Genomic DNA, 17,649 nt, shown 5'->3' on the forward strand with positions numbered 1-17,649 from the left:
CATTTCCATTGTCAGAGACCAGTCAGGGACAGCGTCGATCTGTAGTAATTCTGGCTGCGGTCTCTGACGTCTCAAGCGATTTTTTGATTAAGCTCGGAAGAATATTTTTACTTGATCAATTCAATTTTTTTTCTCCATTGGAAAATCCCTTCGGAATGTGTCGTTGTAGTTGTTACTCCATTGCGATGACTATCATAATTCATAAAATATAGTAAATGGAATGTGTCGAGAAAGTGAATCCTTTAAATGTGTCCGTAAAAAAGTTAAGGTTCTTTTTTAATTTTTCGTTTTTGGAATAGTTATGGGAAATCAATCGACGAAGCATCATCTTCATACCACTGGCGGTGGACCGAAACCGAAAAAATTCGTTCATTGGAAATCGGCAGGTGAGTTGGGATGTCAATGAAAATATGAAATTTTAACAATTTTCCGAGGGAAATACTTATCATCTTGAAGAAAATGCGACCTAGTGCGTTATTATTACATAGTAGATTCAGAGCAGACTTTCGGGGATATTTTTAGATGTGGCCGAGGAAGTCACAAGTGAGCGGCAGCGCTACGGAATTTGTGTCTGTATGCCAGGCGATCAGTGGTTCTAATGTGAAATCTTGTTATGTAGATGTTTTCTTCATTGGTGTTTTCCTAGTATCTTTCCAATATAAAAGGGGAAGAGAAATGTAAACCCTGACGATTGGTCGTTTACTGACGGTTCAGGTGGAAAACGTTTAAGTGTTAATGGATTGTTAGTGAAAGTCCTCAATGAATGGAGTTCTATTGCTGAGAAACGCCATCCGAGATGTGATTCAAAATAGTATTATTCATTGACCATTCTCCTACTTTTTTGAGATCTCTGACTGATCTGATACTAAAGATTATTTCCCAGAGTGGGTGTGTTTTCACGTTCTCATCGCCAAAAAATAGTCATCCAGCATCTTCGATATGAGATAATATCGAGGAGTAAACTGTGACTCCGACCAAGCGCCGAATTTCAAAGACCCGTGTAACAAAAACTAATCCTCTTCGAAAGTTTGACGTGGGAGAATACAAGGCAAAACCGGAAGAACGGGGAAGCCTATAGATGACACCTGGTATGACTTAAGACGCTTCCTCAAAATAACAGCAGAAGAAGTTGTTGGATATGAATCCCAGCGCCCGATAAATGGCTGGTTTGACGATGATTGCCAGGAAGCGCTCGACAAAAAAAAAACGAGGAATGCATACAACATATAGAATGAAACACAAGAACGAAGAGAGGAACAAAAAACATTTTGACGACGTATTCAAGAAAATTGATGAAAACATCGCGAGCAGCAACACAAGACAAACTTACAAAATAGTGAAGAGCCTGCAGCGTAGATATCAACTCAAAATCACCCTTTGCAAAAACAAAGACGAAGCAATCATCGGAGACGAAAGGGAATCACGCGAGAAATGGAATTTCAAAGAACTCCCCAAATCCTCACATACAATTCAACCACCAGAACTCTCAAGAATTATGGTCGAGCATAATAGGAGCTTTGAACAGCCAACCTTGGAGGAAATAGTGACAGCCATAGAATGTCAAAAAATGAACCAGGCGCCGAGTTCAACATAGATGACATCTCAGCTGAACTCATCAAATCAGGCGACCCATGGACCATGGAAGCTACCCATAATTTGGTCCTTTCCATATGAAACCAATAACAGATCCCGCAAGAACGGGTATGCCGTCGGACACCTCCCCGTCGTCAGAGAGCTAGCCTGGAAACATTTGTCATATTATTTCGGGCTAACCCCCGAGCACCCCCAACTCGCGGAGCCTCCAAATCAGGGAAGTCCTTTCACCAAACGAGAAGGGAGAGGAGAAAGGGAACTTTTATTTCAAAGAACTCACTGCCATGCGGCCTTTCCACCAGTGGACTGCTATTCCCTTTGCAGCACGAAGAACCCGACCTTAATGCGCAACACCTGCACAACTCCACCTGTCAGCACTCCTCATCATTTCTTCAACAATGTTATCTGGAGGGAGATCCCCTGTGTTTAAGTAGAACTACTGACGAATCCCATCCCACCTTCTACAAGAGAAAAAAATGTGATGCATATCGTTCACAACTCTATTGCAAAATACACAATCCGGGGATTATACCTTTCCAGCCTTGCGCAGTTAAGATTAAAAACTTTCATGTCCACTTAAGAACTAGGTAAGGGAAAAGTCTGTCTTACCATGCTTCCGATCGCCAATGAGCTGCGCAGTCCTTTGGCTCTTCTCCCTTGCGCTAGTATATGGCTTGACGCTCCTTAGCAAGAAGGGCAACGGCGATCACTCCAGCGGTATGCAGACGCCACCCGCAAAGCTCCCCGTCTCTGCACTTGCACGAGATGCTTACGATATACCTCCTTACCAAGAGCGACTGCGTTGAACTCATCGGGATGACATCACCTGCTAGAGGTAGGGCCCCCAATATTTGCCATTAATTAAGGCCAAAACTTCAGCTGCAACTTTCCTCGCTTTTGCTTTAATTTGCTCAAAAAAAGCTCATCATCGAGTCAAGAGTCAGTCCATTGTACTTTACCGTTAGTTTTGACTCCATTGTCGAGTATAGGGTCGGAATTCTGTTTTTAGTCAGGATTACCACTGCGGTTTTTCCATTGTAAGGTTGAAACCATAAACAGTCATCCATCCGCTTATCCGTCGTATCAATATGCCAAGTCTGCTTTGTGTTTGTTTCAAAGTGCGTCTTACAATAAGTACCGCGACATCATCTGCATAACCGATCAGGCGTGACTCTTCTGGCATGTCGAATCTAAGCAGACTTTCATAGGAAGCGTTCCACAGGTCCGGCCCTAAGATGGATCCTGCCCTAACTCCGACGTGATCTCCATCCTCCCCTGACCCTCTAGCGTCTCGTAGAACAGCGAGCAGTTCCTCAGATAATCCCTCAGATAATCTTCCAATTCCTTTACACTCTCCGCACTGCCGTCATCATCCCGTATGGGGTGCGCAGAGAAGAGGGTCCGTCCAATGCGGAGCATCTGCTCGGCCTTAAGTAAGCAGGGTTTCCGCAGGGCCCCGATTTTTCGGGTTACTAGCTTGTAACTAAGTCCTCAAGGGTCCCTTTCACCCCGTCGAACAAGTGCTGCCAGTAGCGAATTTTGCTCCTGTTTATTGTGCTGCGGAGTCTCCTTTTGGGTGATCTGTACTCTGTGATTATGCCTCCTCCCGATTGTTTAGACGTTGCGTCAGGTGGCAAAGTTTGTGACATTATTTCCGGAGTTTGCAATTTCCATCAATACATATACGGCTTGCTACTTCTCGATGCCCTCCTGGGCGTGGAAGCTCTGCGGGCCGTTGTTATCAGGCAAATAACTGAATTTTCGACAGTGTCTGTTGCAGTGCCATCTCTCCCGAAGTGGTTCTGTTCCAAGAATATCGACTAACCTCCGGATGTTCACCTTCGCAACGTTCCAACAGCGCAACGACCGGTATCCGGTTTAGGCCTGCCTTAATAAAGACCTTCCAGACATCCCGGTTTTGTGCCGAGGTCCTCGCAACCTGGGCGCCAGAACGTTGGGGGTGAATCCGGTATGTAAAACGACAAATCCTGCTCTCGTCGCTATTTCGACTATTCGTCTCCTTCTGGAGTCTGGGTGAGGCATGTCCCATTCAAGTGCCTTGGCGAGTCCCTCTGTGCCTAAGATAGCATTTTCCAGAGTATCAAGCCTGTGTCGAAAGTCCGGCATCGTCTTATTCGGCATTAAAGAGACACTCAAAAATATTACCTACAAACACCGAGCCCAGACAAAACTGCCCCTTCGGCGCTGGATAAAAACCCTAGGTGGGAGCATTTCCGAACTCAGAAGTCAGCGGTACTGGATATGTCGGGGCCATGAAGCTGGGTCCCTCTTTCGGTATTGCTCACTAATGCGCACTAGATCTGCTTTGGTCTTCGTAGCAAACTGCGTCAGTAACTCGTGAGCGGTTGCACTCCCATGCATATTTATCTGTAGGATACGGAACATGTTGATCGCGTATCAGCTCTTTCCAGTTCTGCTCTGAAGATTGGACACTGCCCCGAGGCCGCATTATGCGCAACGCTGTCACCAGACGCGCCACGATCCCTGCATATAACGCAACCCTCCTTTTAGTTGCAGGTATTCGCCTTATAGCTTGCCTGACTGCATCTGCGACATGTTGCCCTCCTGTTACGTCCCCGGTAGGTTGCAGACGTGAGCCCATGATCCGAACATCTGTAACATTGGGATGGGGCGGCCCGGATTCTACATATCACACAACCAATTCGGAATCTCCCGCTTTTAAGAAGCTTCCTCGCGTATTGCCTCGCAAGTTGCTAGAATGTGGTTTTGACCTAGGAACCTAGGGAGTTACAAATGTGATACCAATTCGGACAATGGTTACCTCCGGGCATTCGCGCTTGATGGCCTTTTCTACCTCGTTCTTTTCTGTAATGCAGTCAAGGTCTTGGATTTCCAGAGGGCTAGAAACCAAAGTTTTCTTTTCCAATAATCCCTTGATTGCTTCACAGAAAGCAAGTTTATCTGTTGTCCTCGGGCCTAATTTTTCCATTCCCACTATCTTCCTATTTATGTTTTCTTTATTCGCCATTTCAAGTTTTGCCAGCATCATCATCATCAACGGCGCAACAACCGGTATCCGGTCTAGGCCTGCCTTAATAAGGAACTCCAGACATCCCGGTTTTGCGCCGAGGTCCACCAATTCGATATCCCTAAAAGCTGTCTGGCGTCCTGGCCCACGCCATCGCTCCATCTTAGGCAGGGTCTGCCTCGTCTTCTTTTCCTACCATAGATATTGCCCTTATAGACTTTCCGGGTGGGATCATCCTCATCCATACGGATTAAGTGACCCGCCCACCGTAACCTATTGAGCCGGATTTTATCCACAACCGGACGGTCATGGTATCGCTCATAGATTTCGTCATTGTGTAGGCTACGGAATCGTCCATCCTCATGTAGGGGGCCAAAAATTCTTCGGAGGATTCTTCTCTCGAACGCGGCCAAGAGTTCGCAATTTTTCTTGCTAAGAACCCAAGTTTCCGAGGAATACATGAGGACTGGCAAGATCATAGTCTTGTACAGTAAGAGCTTTGACCTTATGGTGAGACGTTTCGAGCGGAACAGTCTTTGTAAGCTGAAGTAGGCTCTGTTGGCTGACAACAACCGTGCGCGGATTTCATCATCGTAGTTGTTATCGGTTGTGATTTTCGACCCTAGATAGGAGAAATTGTCAACGGTCTCAAAGTTGTATTCCCCTATCCTTATTCTTGTTCGTGCTTGTGTTTGACCAGTGCGGTTTGATGTTGTTGGTTGATTCGTCTTCGGTGCTGACGTTGCCACCATGTATTTTGTCTTGCCTTCATTGATGTGCAGCCCAAGATCTCGCGCCGCCTGCTCGATCTGGATGAAGGCAGTTTGAACGTCTCGGGTGGTTCTTCCCATGATGTCGATATCGTCAGCATAGGCCAGTAGTTGGGTGGACTTGAAGAGGATCGTACCTCTTGCATTCACGTCAGCATCACGGATCACTTTCTCGAGGGCCAGGTTAAAGAGGACGCATGATAGCGCATCCCCTTGTCGTAGACCGTTGTTGATGTCGAATGGTCTTGAGAGTGATCCTGCTGCTTTTATCTGGCCTCGCACATTGGTCAGGGTCAGCCTAGTCAGTCTTATTAATTTCGTCGGGATACCGAATTCTCTCATGGCCGTGTACAGTTTTACCCTGATTATGCTATCATAGGCGGCTTTAAAGTCGATGAACAGATGCTTTGCCAGCGCATCGTGTGAAAGAGGGCCACCAAAGTCAGGAACGTCCAAGTCCCAGTTCCCTGAATCTCGACCTACGCTTAGCTGACCCCGGAACTCACGGATGCATAGTTCGCAGGTCGCTCTTCATCGAGAAACTTTCTTAAGGCTATCACCTAGGGCGCAAGTATAATGCCAGCTAGGGGGTGAGACAAACGTCGGCTTAAAACAAGGATATGGGTATATCTCCACTGTTCAATCAGGCACGGGTCTTTGGACATGAAAGGCACGCTGCTCTATAAATCCTGCCAAATTGTCACATCAGTAAAGGACATTTTTATAAACCTCGATAAAAAAGCAATCGAAGTTGGTCTACGAATTAATGAAAACAAAATAAAAATTATGACGCAAAGGAGACAATCACCCCTAATAGACAAAATATAACGATAAACGATTACAACCTAGAAAGTCTAGACAACTTTAAATACTTAGGTGTATAACTGATGAAAATGGAAACGAACTTGACGAAATAATGTGGACCCTAACGCAAGCGTTCGAAAAACTGCTAAATATAATACCTTCGAGAGAATAATAGGAGCTAAAGGAGAGGACGACCAATGGTGAATCGGATACAACCAAACTACAATAATAAAACTTTGTAAGTTGCGACGGGCTGGCCACATTCAGAGTCATACTCTGAACATTTGGATACCTAAAAGGGTATTAGAACGGAGGGCAGAAAAACAAAGACTGTTAGGAAAACCCCTAAAGCGCTGGGCAGATCCTGTTGACCAAGACAGTGCATCGCTGCTCGGGTTTTAAAATTGGAGATGCTTGGAGGAAGGACATCCTAAAAGTCAAGGCTCGAAATGGGCTGTAGTGCCTCGACGACAATGGATGTGTTTTACATAGTCCTGATTGACAGTGCGATGATAGAGGGGTTAGATCATCAACTTCTCGATCTTGCTGTTCTGGGTTCGAAGCTCAGTCGTTATGGGTGTCTGTGTTTGCCATGTATTTGTCTCGCAGCTATGAACTTATCACTTGAAACTGAACCACAGTGGGGGAGTGAACAGGAAACACCAATTCTTTAGGCAATCTTAATTTTCCCGGTGGAGAATCCTTTTTTAAGGATAGTAGCTTTTTGTTGCATGAATTTTCACTTGCGTTCACGTTCCTGAATATTCGGCAGGCGAGGACGAGAGCGGAGGGGGGGGGGAGGATTCTCTTTTGGCCCGGAGTTTTCTTGGCTCTTCAGAATATAGATTTCAATGAAAACAGGAATCAGTCTGCACAGTTTTTACCTCAGACCTAGTTTTATTTTATTTTTCTATGCCTTGCAACCACCTCCTTTAAACTCTTTCGCGTGGGATTCATATGTTTTCACAGGAATACCAGTATCTCCTCTGTCTTATTGTAGTGGAGGTGCGGTGCTTTGAATACTTCTTGGGGGATCTGGAAGTGAAAAGGTGATAGGTCATGATCATTGTATCGTTTGCAGTTTTTGCTCCTGAAAGTTCGGGGAGGTTGGTCAAGGATATGAGTATTTCTTATAGACTGCCTTTTTCCTTTTGAATTGACGCGACATGCAGATGGTTTGCAAAATTTTGGACCGCTACGACAATGACTTCAATAGAATTCTTCTTTCCTCCTTCCCTTACTGGCTCTGGCTCTTGACCTTTTCACACCTTTCATTCAAATTATGTTGGCGAATAATATGAAAGCTGCGCCTTCAGTTTTTCTCTACATTTCCTGCTTCATAATCTATACAGTTCTGCCAACGCCCTGGAAATTTTCATACATTTGAAAGGTCGTAACGGACGACAGCAAGTACCTACTACTTTCACCTATTTTTCTAAAGCCTCCGGAATTACAAGATATTTTTGTCTAATTTCATTGCTTTCAGCATTCCCATAATACTTGTAACATGGCTTCCCTCTTATAAATTTTAACCGATCCTCCCGCGTCTCTTTTGATGACTGCACATCCCGTTTTTTCCCCCTCCTCTGGTGTCCCACAAAGCTCTATTTCGACTTCTTTGTTATTCTTATTTTTACCAACAACCCTCCCTCTTCTTATGTGGCTCTCCTTGCTCTTTGCTGATGGCCTTAGAGTGCTTTCCACTATATCGTCCCCTATGAACTGCAATACGCTTTATCATCAGAGCTACACTCAAAATTTCAATTCCACCGTGCGACGTATCCTTGAATAGTGCTCTGTGATTTGGTCATCCTTCCGTCATTGTGCTTGTTTTGCCCTAAAGAAGGAGCAACGGAAATTTATATGCTCTCTCTGTTGCAAATATCGGTGGTGTGAATCATGGTCGTCTGAAAATACATATATGCCGTTTAAATAACACCAGGCGAACAAACAGCCCCACGGAAAACGCCACCCCTCAATTCATGATGAAAGATGACAAACCGTGAGTGATATGTGTTTTGTGGTCGAATAAATACAGGCGGTTTTTTGTGTGGAAAACGCCAACCTCCGCCGCTGGAGTCAGCTTTACCAGTTTCCTCCGTTCTCTCTATTCAAGGAACAAGGAGCCTGCATTTCCGCGCCTACGAACCGCATAGCTGGTGAGAACAACATGAGTGTGGGGGGGCGGCTCTTTGCTGTTGGTGATTGATGGGGGAGGCAGCGCCCTGGCTTTCGATGAATTGCTCAGTAAGGGTTATCAGCTCTGCCATGCTGGGTCGAAGTGCTATTAACTCTTTTGCCACAGGGTCGATAACTACCACAGGAGCCGATGAGAGGTGCGGTTCGCGCGTACCAACGATGGAGTCGGAAGGCTCCGGGAAAACGAGTCTGTCTGTAAGTATTGACTGGTCGTCAAAACGAGAAGTCTTTAGCACCTTCAGTAGGCTATTCATGTTAGGGAACGGCATACCCAGCGACTTCACACATAGCCCCAACAACCGATCCTGAGAGTGCGTGCTGAGGAGTAGTCGGGGCCCCTGGTGCTAAACAACACTTGTGTAGTTACTGGTCGCGGTGACGCTTCCCTCTTCATCTCGAGTCGAACACTGATCACTGCCTTCGCCGCTTTTGGGCTCTTTGATGTTCATCTTTGTACGATGTGGCTACTGGGCGATCCTCATTGATTTTCTTACTTCTCTCTTCTCTCTAACGATATCATCGAGGCTAAGGAACGCGTACCGATGATCGTTGCATTGGTTGGAGTCACCAGTATAATGAGGAAAAGGGTCACCTATCAAGAGAAGAACTAAATTTTGGTAAATAAGTTGTGTTTATTTAATCGAGAAATACAAGCTCAGAGTCTCGGTGAAAATTTTATCTCTTGGCGAAAGTCCAGGAGGGAGAGATGTCGAACGACGCATTCCCTCTATCCTCGTTTTATTAAAGACGAGAGATATTCCTTTTGGAGAGAACAGGTCGCTAGAATGGTGCACTTCTTCGCTTTCGGCACGAAACTAGAACCGATGGTAAGGTCAGCATCAATACTTTTCCAATGAATCTTATAGATTTTTTGTTACAAAAAATCTTTAAAAGAAGCTTGACACCGCAATATGTGGAATTCTTACCCTGTAAAACCAACCTCGTCTCTCCCTCTCCCCTTCTAGCCCATGGAACCACCACAAGGTATTACATTACGGAACGGAATGAGCTCTGTAGTAAGGTTTCATTCCTATTCTACACGGTTTTTGTAACAGCGCTTTCCAGGTTTCTTTCTATTTTTCCAGTTTACCTTGAATAAATTGGATTATGGAATCGTTCGAATCCCAACTCTATGGGCTTTGTTTGCATTCTCGGGGCCAGACTTTTTGATACCAGCGCTTCACCTTAACTCCTTGTAGATTTCTGTCTTCGTCATTGAATCTGGGAGGGTGGAACAATACGTGCTCTGAGTCCTCCGAGAATCCATCACAGTTTGGGTATATAAGTAGGTGAACTGCCAATTTCAACCTATAGTGAAGCTGCCGGTATTCTCCGTGTGCTGTGAGAAATTGTGTGAAATTATAATTGATCTCCCTATGCTGTCTCTCTAATCACTTCTTCATAAAAAGGATCAGCTGGTGTGTCAATTGACCCTTTCCTCAATATTCTCATCGCTGTTGACATCTTTGTATTCTAACTTTCGGTATTCTTCGTCTAAGACTAAGAAAAAGATGGAGTTTACATTGGCGAATACTGCATCATCTGGGACGACTCTGAGACCAACACACAACCTGCTTTTCAGTAGACTATACTTAGTTTATGTGGGTGACAAGAGATTTGTAAGATCGTGGCCTGTAAAACAACCTACTGGAATATCGAGGGTCTTTTATGTTGGGTATCATCCTTGTCATGAGTACTTTATCGCAAGCATAGTGCAAAAGTTGCTTACGTATATTATCTCACCCACGGTGGGCGGATCACTTAATCCGTTTGGATGAGGATGATCCAGCCCGGAAAGTCTATATCTATAGTAGAAAAAGAATACGAGGCCTGAGATGGAGCGGTGGCGTAGGTCAGGACGCCAGACACCTTTTAGGGTTATCAAATTTGTGGACTTCGGCGCAAAACCGGGATGTCTGGAGTTCCTTATTAAGGCAGGCCTAGACCGAATACCGGTTGTTGCGCCGTTGATGATGTTGATGATACTGCTGATCTGAAATGCCTCCTTGGTTTTCAAGAACTAGGAGCAATTTGCTGTAAATTGTTTCGTCCTAAATTTCCCCACAGTGCCAAAAAATAGGTATTGGCCTGTCGGAGGATGGGTCACCTATAGGTTTACCAACCCAGGTTATAGCACCGAGTTCCGCCGCTTTCAGAATGCAAACAATGCCTTGTCAGACATGTATATTTCAAATAGACACGGCGGATATGTGCGCCCTCGACTTCACCGCGAGCGTAAGGGCTTTATTTGGTAGGTCTTTCGCATTATTGCCTCCTACTCTACTACAGATTGCTAGATACTACAAAAATTGCCGTCGCATTTGTGGTTTGTGGAAACATGGTTGGATAATTTTCAACAGAAGAGTGAGAAATGTGATCTGCGGAGATGACCGGCCTCTGGCAGTTACTCCGTTCAAACCCCTTACTAACATACTCAGACAGGCTGACAAAAGTTATGGCAACAATTGAACCAAATGTCCCTTTGCGCTTTTAGCCTCTAATATTATTAAGCCGGGGGGATGTTTAAATAAGTGGACCTTGAATCTGCACCCCATCAGAAGTTAAGGTCGACATTAGCTAAGGAACTAGTCAGAGACGGTGTTTCTTCGCATAGGCCAAATCGAATTTTCGCTTGTAGTTGAATCTGCGTATCTTCTTTCTAGAATCAGTTTGTTGACCTTCATCGGATGGAAACTCCGGCGGAACTGAATTTAGGTACCAGAAAACCTACAAAGTTAGTCTTTACCACTTATCCATGTGAGTTTTCATCACGTCCTCGGGGCTAACAAAAGTCAGCTTCATATATCTCTTTACCATTCTAGGTTTATTAAAGGGCCCAGAATTAAAGTAAACAAGACATTCAAAAAGTTGGACCACTTTCATATTCTGGCCCGTGGTGTATAAACCAGGAAGACAGTGATACGTCAGGTTGATGTTTTGTTGCTATTCCTCCACTTCATCCTCGCTTGCTCCCCACCACGAACAACCCTCATCGAGGCCGAGCAAATATTGTTTGCGTCACCGAGGCGTTTGACGCAAGATTTTGGGATGTTTATCCTAAGATCCTTTAAATTTTCAGACAGAATAAGGCACGGTTTCCTGCTTCCATTTTAGCCTTTGCATCTTTCAGTAGGGACGTCGACGCCTCTGGTTATTAATCGTATAAGAAGTGTTTGTGGTAGGTACCACCTCGGTGGATGAATTTCACCATAACCTTTATATATATGTCAAAATATCTTTTCTAGTTATCTCCTGAAGTGCGTAGAGGTTTCAATGCATTTCCGGCTATAAGATCTTTCCGCTCACTTCGTCTATCTGCGCTTGAGGCGAACAATAAAATCTTTTTCTTTTTAGGGATTGAGGAGTCCTAAGTCCGCATCCATTTAATGGTGGACCGGACCAAATGTAGAGCAACTTGCTCCCACTCTTTATGGTCCACGGACTATTCTTTTCGGGTTAACACCCAAAGATCAAAAATGAAAAGGGGGACCTCTGCCCTGGGAGTACCGTGACCGAAGCGGCTCCCAGGTATTGTACGCTAACGCTTCGGTCACACTGCTCCCAGGGCCGAGATGAGGCAGCGTCTGAGAATTTGCCTCTGTCCTGGTAAGAAACAGCAGCCGTCTTCGTCCCTCTTTTCAATAAAATCTTGCCCTGTCATCTTATTTTCAAAAAAGGACCTAAAGAATGAACCATAAAGAGAATAGCCTTTATCTTTTGAAGAATCATTTCAGTCCCTGTTTTCACAACATAAGAGGATGATATTAGCTCGAATGAAGAAGGTGACTACAGATTGACAGATTTAATTTTCCTACTCCTTCTGACACCTATTTGTCAGGACATCTTGTTAATCATTTTTTTTGTCATTTCAGAGCGACCCTTTCCTCCTGGTCGTCCAATTTTAATACCTCTTTCGGATCAACAACCGGACGTTATTGCTTTGAAATGGAATCGGCCACCATCAGACGGTGGATCACCGATCATAGGATACATAATTGAACATCGACGAACAGGATCACCCCATTGGGTACGTGCAACACCAGGTCTAGTCCCAAAGAATGAGATTTCAATAAGTGGACTTGAGCCCGGATGGCGCTATCAGTTCCGTGTGATTGCTGAAAATGTGATAGGAAAGTCTGATCCCAGTGAACTCTCCGATCCGCTTACAGTAACACTGCAAAGAAATGCAATTAGTGTTCCGAGGTTCATTGATGAACTCCTGGACACGACTGCTGTAGAGAACGACAGGATAGAGATGCGAGTAACTTTCATTGGTCATCCGCTGCCAGAGATAAATTGGTTTAAAGATGGCTTCGAAATTTTTAGTAGTAGACGAACGAAAATTCTGAATGATAACGACTCTAGTACATTGGTCATACACCAGGCTGCGTTTACGGATGAGGGTGAGATTAAGTGTACAGCAACGAACAGGGCAGGGCATGTGGTAACCAAGGCCCGATTAATTATTGAAGCTCCACCAAAGATTCGGTTACCACGCCAGTATGAAGATGGACTGATTTTCGAAGCTGAAGAAGTTGTCCGTCTCAAAGTAGGAGTTGCAGGCCAACCAATACCAACGGTGATGTGGTGTCATGAAGGAGAAAAAATAAATGCTGGGGAAAGATTTGAAATTGAAACTACCGACAAGAATACATCCTTGAAGATAACCAATATTAAGCGGGCCGATCGAGGAGAATACAGTGTGAAAGCTACAAATAAGTTAGGAGACGATGTTGCAGCTTTTCTCGTTACTGTCACCTCTAGGCCAACTCCACCTGGAAAAGTTAAGTTACAAATGTCGTTTGGTCGATCTGCGACTTTGAACTGGGAGGCTCCTTCGGATGATGGTGGTTGTAAAATAGGAAATTATATCATTGAATATTTCCGAATAGGGTGGAATGTTTGGCTTAAAGCTGCCACAACGAGAAAGCAAACCGTCACTTTGCATGACTTGATCGAAGGCTCTGAATACAGGTTTCGTGTAAAAGCCGAAAATCCTTACGGTCTCAGCGATCCAAGTGCAGAGTCAGATGTTCTCTTCATACCTGATCCTTCACGTGGAATTACTAAACCGCAACAAATTTCAGAACTATCACCAAATGAAAAGCCGGTACCTCCAAAACGCAGGAATTTATCGCCTCTGCGAAACATTTTAGGAAAGAAACGAGACGCCTCTCCTAACAGACAACCGTCGCCAGCTCGCAACCCAAATTTGTTACCGGACGTTTTCGACAGTGAGGATGTGAAGCGAGATATGTCTTATGGTATGTCGAATGATATGTTGCTGACGAAGGATTCAAAACAAAATTCAACTAAGAAGACTAATCAACTAGACATCAAGGCGCAACCTTCGCGGAGCCCAAGCCCAGGACGAAAATCTGAGGGTAATAGTAGCCCGGCCCAGAATAATCCTTCAACTCTGAAACCTGAAGGAATTAATCAGAAAGTCCAAAACTTTTTCCGTCTGAGTCCACTGTCTGCGAGGAAAGGAAAGGTGACTGAAGAGACTCAAACCAGTCCAAGAAATTCCCCTTCGAGGACTACAAAACCGCAAGTCAACACTGTTCAGCAAGTCCCTACTTCTCCAACTTCACCTTCCAGTCCTACTAACGTACAACGTGATCCCCCTCAAATACGTTTCGATACGGCTCCTAGTCCCATTGCACAACGTAGCAATGATCCACAACCTGTTCCTAGAAATAATGGCAACTCGGCAAAGGGGAAACTGGGATACTCCAGTCCAGCAACCCGACGATTTTCGGAGCCTGAACACCAACGGATTGACGTTTTTGATAATACGAGGTCAAGTCCAAGTCCTACTATGCAAGTTTCTTATCCAAAGTCTACTAATTTCGACCAGAGGCACAGTTTGGAATTAGCTAGTTTTGAAGAGGAAGAAAACGTCAATGTCTCTCCCAAGCCTCGGTTATCATTACCGAATCCCAGGATTGAAATAAGCAAACCTATTTCCGACTTCAGTATGCCGACAACACCAAAGGATAGGAATGACGTCCATACAAGCAGTGAATTCATGCTGGTTCTGTATCCTAATAAGAAGTCACAGGAACAATCGAGTAAGTAGATTTTATAATGATCCTGATGCAGTGGGACAATGTTTGGCAGAGTGGTTCCAAATCCTGATTTCCTCTTTGAATCCTTGTCCATTTTTATGAACACGCTAGTTATTCTGATCGATTTTCTTTATTTCCAGAACAAGATTCCTTTGAACTGGACCTTGAAGAATCACTTGCACATCCTCAATTATCTCTGTCTTCACCAGACTTAGGATCCGATTTGCAGCATTTACAGTTTTTGCAGATACGTAGGTCTGCCAGTTCTACCGAACTCTTATATGAAAGAGCAATGGCCAGATTCTACGAAGCTGTCGAGTTGGAAGAAGCGGAAAAGGCTAAACGTCGCAGGACAAGTCAAGACCATATTTCAACTCAAAATAATTTGACTGTCAGAAAGCGACTTGGATCAATGACTGAGGCTGAGCGTCTTTCGTTTGAACGACGAAGTACATTACGCGGGAAACTTTCAGGGGATGTCACTCAACCCCTCAGCCTACCTGGCAACATACCAACTAAGTGGGATTCTAAGGAATGCCTGAATTTATCGGGTCAAAGTACATTGAATAAAAGGCTTGGCCAGAATAATAATAGCAGTTTGGAGACCCAGGACTCAGAGGATCTTCTGTTTGATGAAAACGATATTCAGAACTCTTCGGGCAGTGAATACGGTGAAGACTACACGGAAAGCACGGCTTCATCAGATTCTATTGAAAAGTTCAAAATTGAGCTACTTGCCCGAACTCAACCACCAAATCCTGAATTAGAGACTTACCATCCTGGGAGAATGGCGGTAGGAGAGCCGTTGTCTCCCTACCGATCACCTGAGCCGGACCAGTCGTCAGTAGTACTTATGAAGCCATTGCCTTTGCCAAATCCCGACTTTGTTCCGAAGCCAATATTGAAAAGACCATCAATTGATAACAACATCAAAGAGTCTCAAGAGAATATACCAGAGACGCCTGAACCACCTTCACCTCAAGTCGAAGAAACGAAAGAAACTAAACCCAAGTTACGAGGATTCAAGTCATTTTTCAAGCGAGAGAAGGCTTCGTCAGATAGTAATGTTGCGAAAACTGACAAGCTTAGTCCAAAAGAACTATCTCCGAAAGATTCATCATCAAAAGAATCTTCCCCGAGACAACCTTCACCACAAAAGTTATCCCCCAGCCATAGCTTCTCTGAAAGGTCTCCATCTCCTAAGTATAGTACACCCAAGGAACTGTCACCAGCAGGGTCTATACCGTCACCAAAACAATTATCCCCGAAGCAGCTTTCCCCAAGAGAGTTGTCTCCTAAGGAAATGTCACCGAAGGAAATGTCTCCGAAAAAAGCATCAAAGGGATGGTTGTCACCAAAGCAACTGTCGCCGAAGTCACTTTCGCCAAAGGAACTATCCCCAACCGGGGAAAGAACGACTCAAGATAAGATCAATGCATTTGTTCACAAACAGGACGAAATTAACCAGAGGATAAATAAGCAAAGGGAGGATCTTTTGCGGAGGAAACTAGAATCCACCAAAAGTGCTGAAGAGGAAACTAAGGTTGTGGTAGACCATTATAGTCACATTGTCCGAGAGATGGGAAACTTTAGAAAAGACAAAACTCCGATTTATTTGCGAGGTAATGATTTCGGCAAAGCTGGAGATGATGAGGAAAGGCGTCCTAGCATTGATCTCACGGAAACTGAAAGGCCTAGTGATGCTGCCTTGAAACATCGTATGTCAATTGCAGAACGGATACAAACTGCTCATGTGCAAGAGAAAAGCAAACATGCTATGGAACAAGCGAAAGCGATAACTGGTGAAAGTCAGGATGACAATAAGCCACCAGACGAGCCTCAGCCAGTACCAATTGAAGAAAAACCAGTGAATCGAGGGCGTTCCACTGAGGTGCCGAAAAAATTCAAAAAGCGTGGGGCATCTGGATCAAGATCGCGAGATACTTCAGCACTGAAGATTGGGGAGAAACCCACCACTACCGCCGAGGCTACCGGAACTTCTAAGCGAACTGCATCCCGATCTAGGACAAGAAATATGTCGAAATCTCCAGGGGCTCTTAATAGACGTCCCTTGAAGCGTGATCCTACTCCCGAAATACGTCTTCCTTTATATGTTCCTCCTCCAGCAATTGAAAGTCGTCCTCAGACACCGGAAGAGATGTCGGAGGAAGCGCAGGAGAAGATCAGATCAACAGTGAGCTACGTAACAGATGTGGGACTTTTTGTGGTGGCATGCTGGGTGTATATATTCAAAGATGCAAGACTGGTTATCCCGATATTGGCGTTGATGGTTTATAGGCAAATTAGTGAAATGATACGAGACAAGGTGCCCAATTGGGTACCGCGGAAGAAGAGCTAGTTCAATAATTATTTAAGAGAAAGAAAATTGGTTCCTTTGTTTCATTTTATTTCGTATTCAATAATTGGGATCTTTAAGCGTTTAGATGGTAGATGTATTGTTGTGTCTTCAAATGGTTTCAGTACATTTAAAAATATGTTACACATATTATCATTACCTTATAAATTACTTCATTATATTTGTTATCAACATCATTGTGTAATTGACGAGAATATATTTATAAACACTTTAGCTATTATTTCATTATTTAAAGCTTGGCACTGAGGTGATGAATTCCGCATTGGGAAGAAGTCCAATGTTTTTCCCTTCGTAGTATGTAGATGCCTACAGATTTAAGGACTCTATTTGCATCAAACGATAGCTATAGGTACCATAGGTGCATACGCAAGAAAAATGTTGGTAGATTATTCTTTTTCAAAGATGAAGACGGCTTACAGTTTCGAACAGGGCGGGGACTACTTACCAGACGCTGGTTTACCGCAGCCCTAGGAGCCTAGCAGCCTTTATCCCGTTCATACGCGGGTCGGTTCGTCTGATCGGTTTCGTCATTTGGTTCTACCAAATGCCTGACTTGGATGCAATCGTGAGGCCGTTGAGTCCCCATCCAGCCTATCAAGTCACCACTGTTTTGAGGGATCTTTTGGTCGCTTACCATCGGCTTCGATGTTCAGAGCAATCTTGACGAGTGAGTTATAACTAGCGCCATAGTTCGACCAAAGTTTTGCCGGGGTTAGATTGACGGGTCCTAAGTCCACACCTTTTACCGGATCAGATCAAATAGAGAGCAACTTACTGCCACTTTTTTCGGTCACGGACCCTTAATTTTGGGCTTAGCATATAAGT

General features: G+C 44.4%; 1 protein-coding gene across 1 annotated transcript; it reads left to right on the plus strand.

The window, feature by feature from the left end:
• Nucleotides 1–26: 26 nt before the first annotated feature.
• On the plus strand, nt 27–17,037 carry LOC119648910 (titin). Its single transcript, XM_038050817.1, has 3 exons — nt 27–386; nt 12,249–14,450; nt 14,588–17,037. The coding sequence occupies exons 1-3, from the start codon at nt 302–304 to the stop codon at nt 16,804–16,806; spliced, it is 4,506 nt and encodes a 1,501-aa protein (XP_037906745.1). The 5' UTR covers nt 27–301; the 3' UTR covers nt 16,807–17,037.
• The last annotated feature ends 612 nt before the right edge of the window (nt 17,038–17,649 follow it).

This window comes from Hermetia illucens, chromosome 2, assembly GCF_905115235.1.
Source record: "Hermetia illucens chromosome 2, iHerIll2.2.curated.20191125, whole genome shotgun sequence".
Classification (NCBI taxonomy): Eukaryota; Metazoa; Arthropoda; class Insecta; order Diptera; family Stratiomyidae; genus Hermetia; species Hermetia illucens.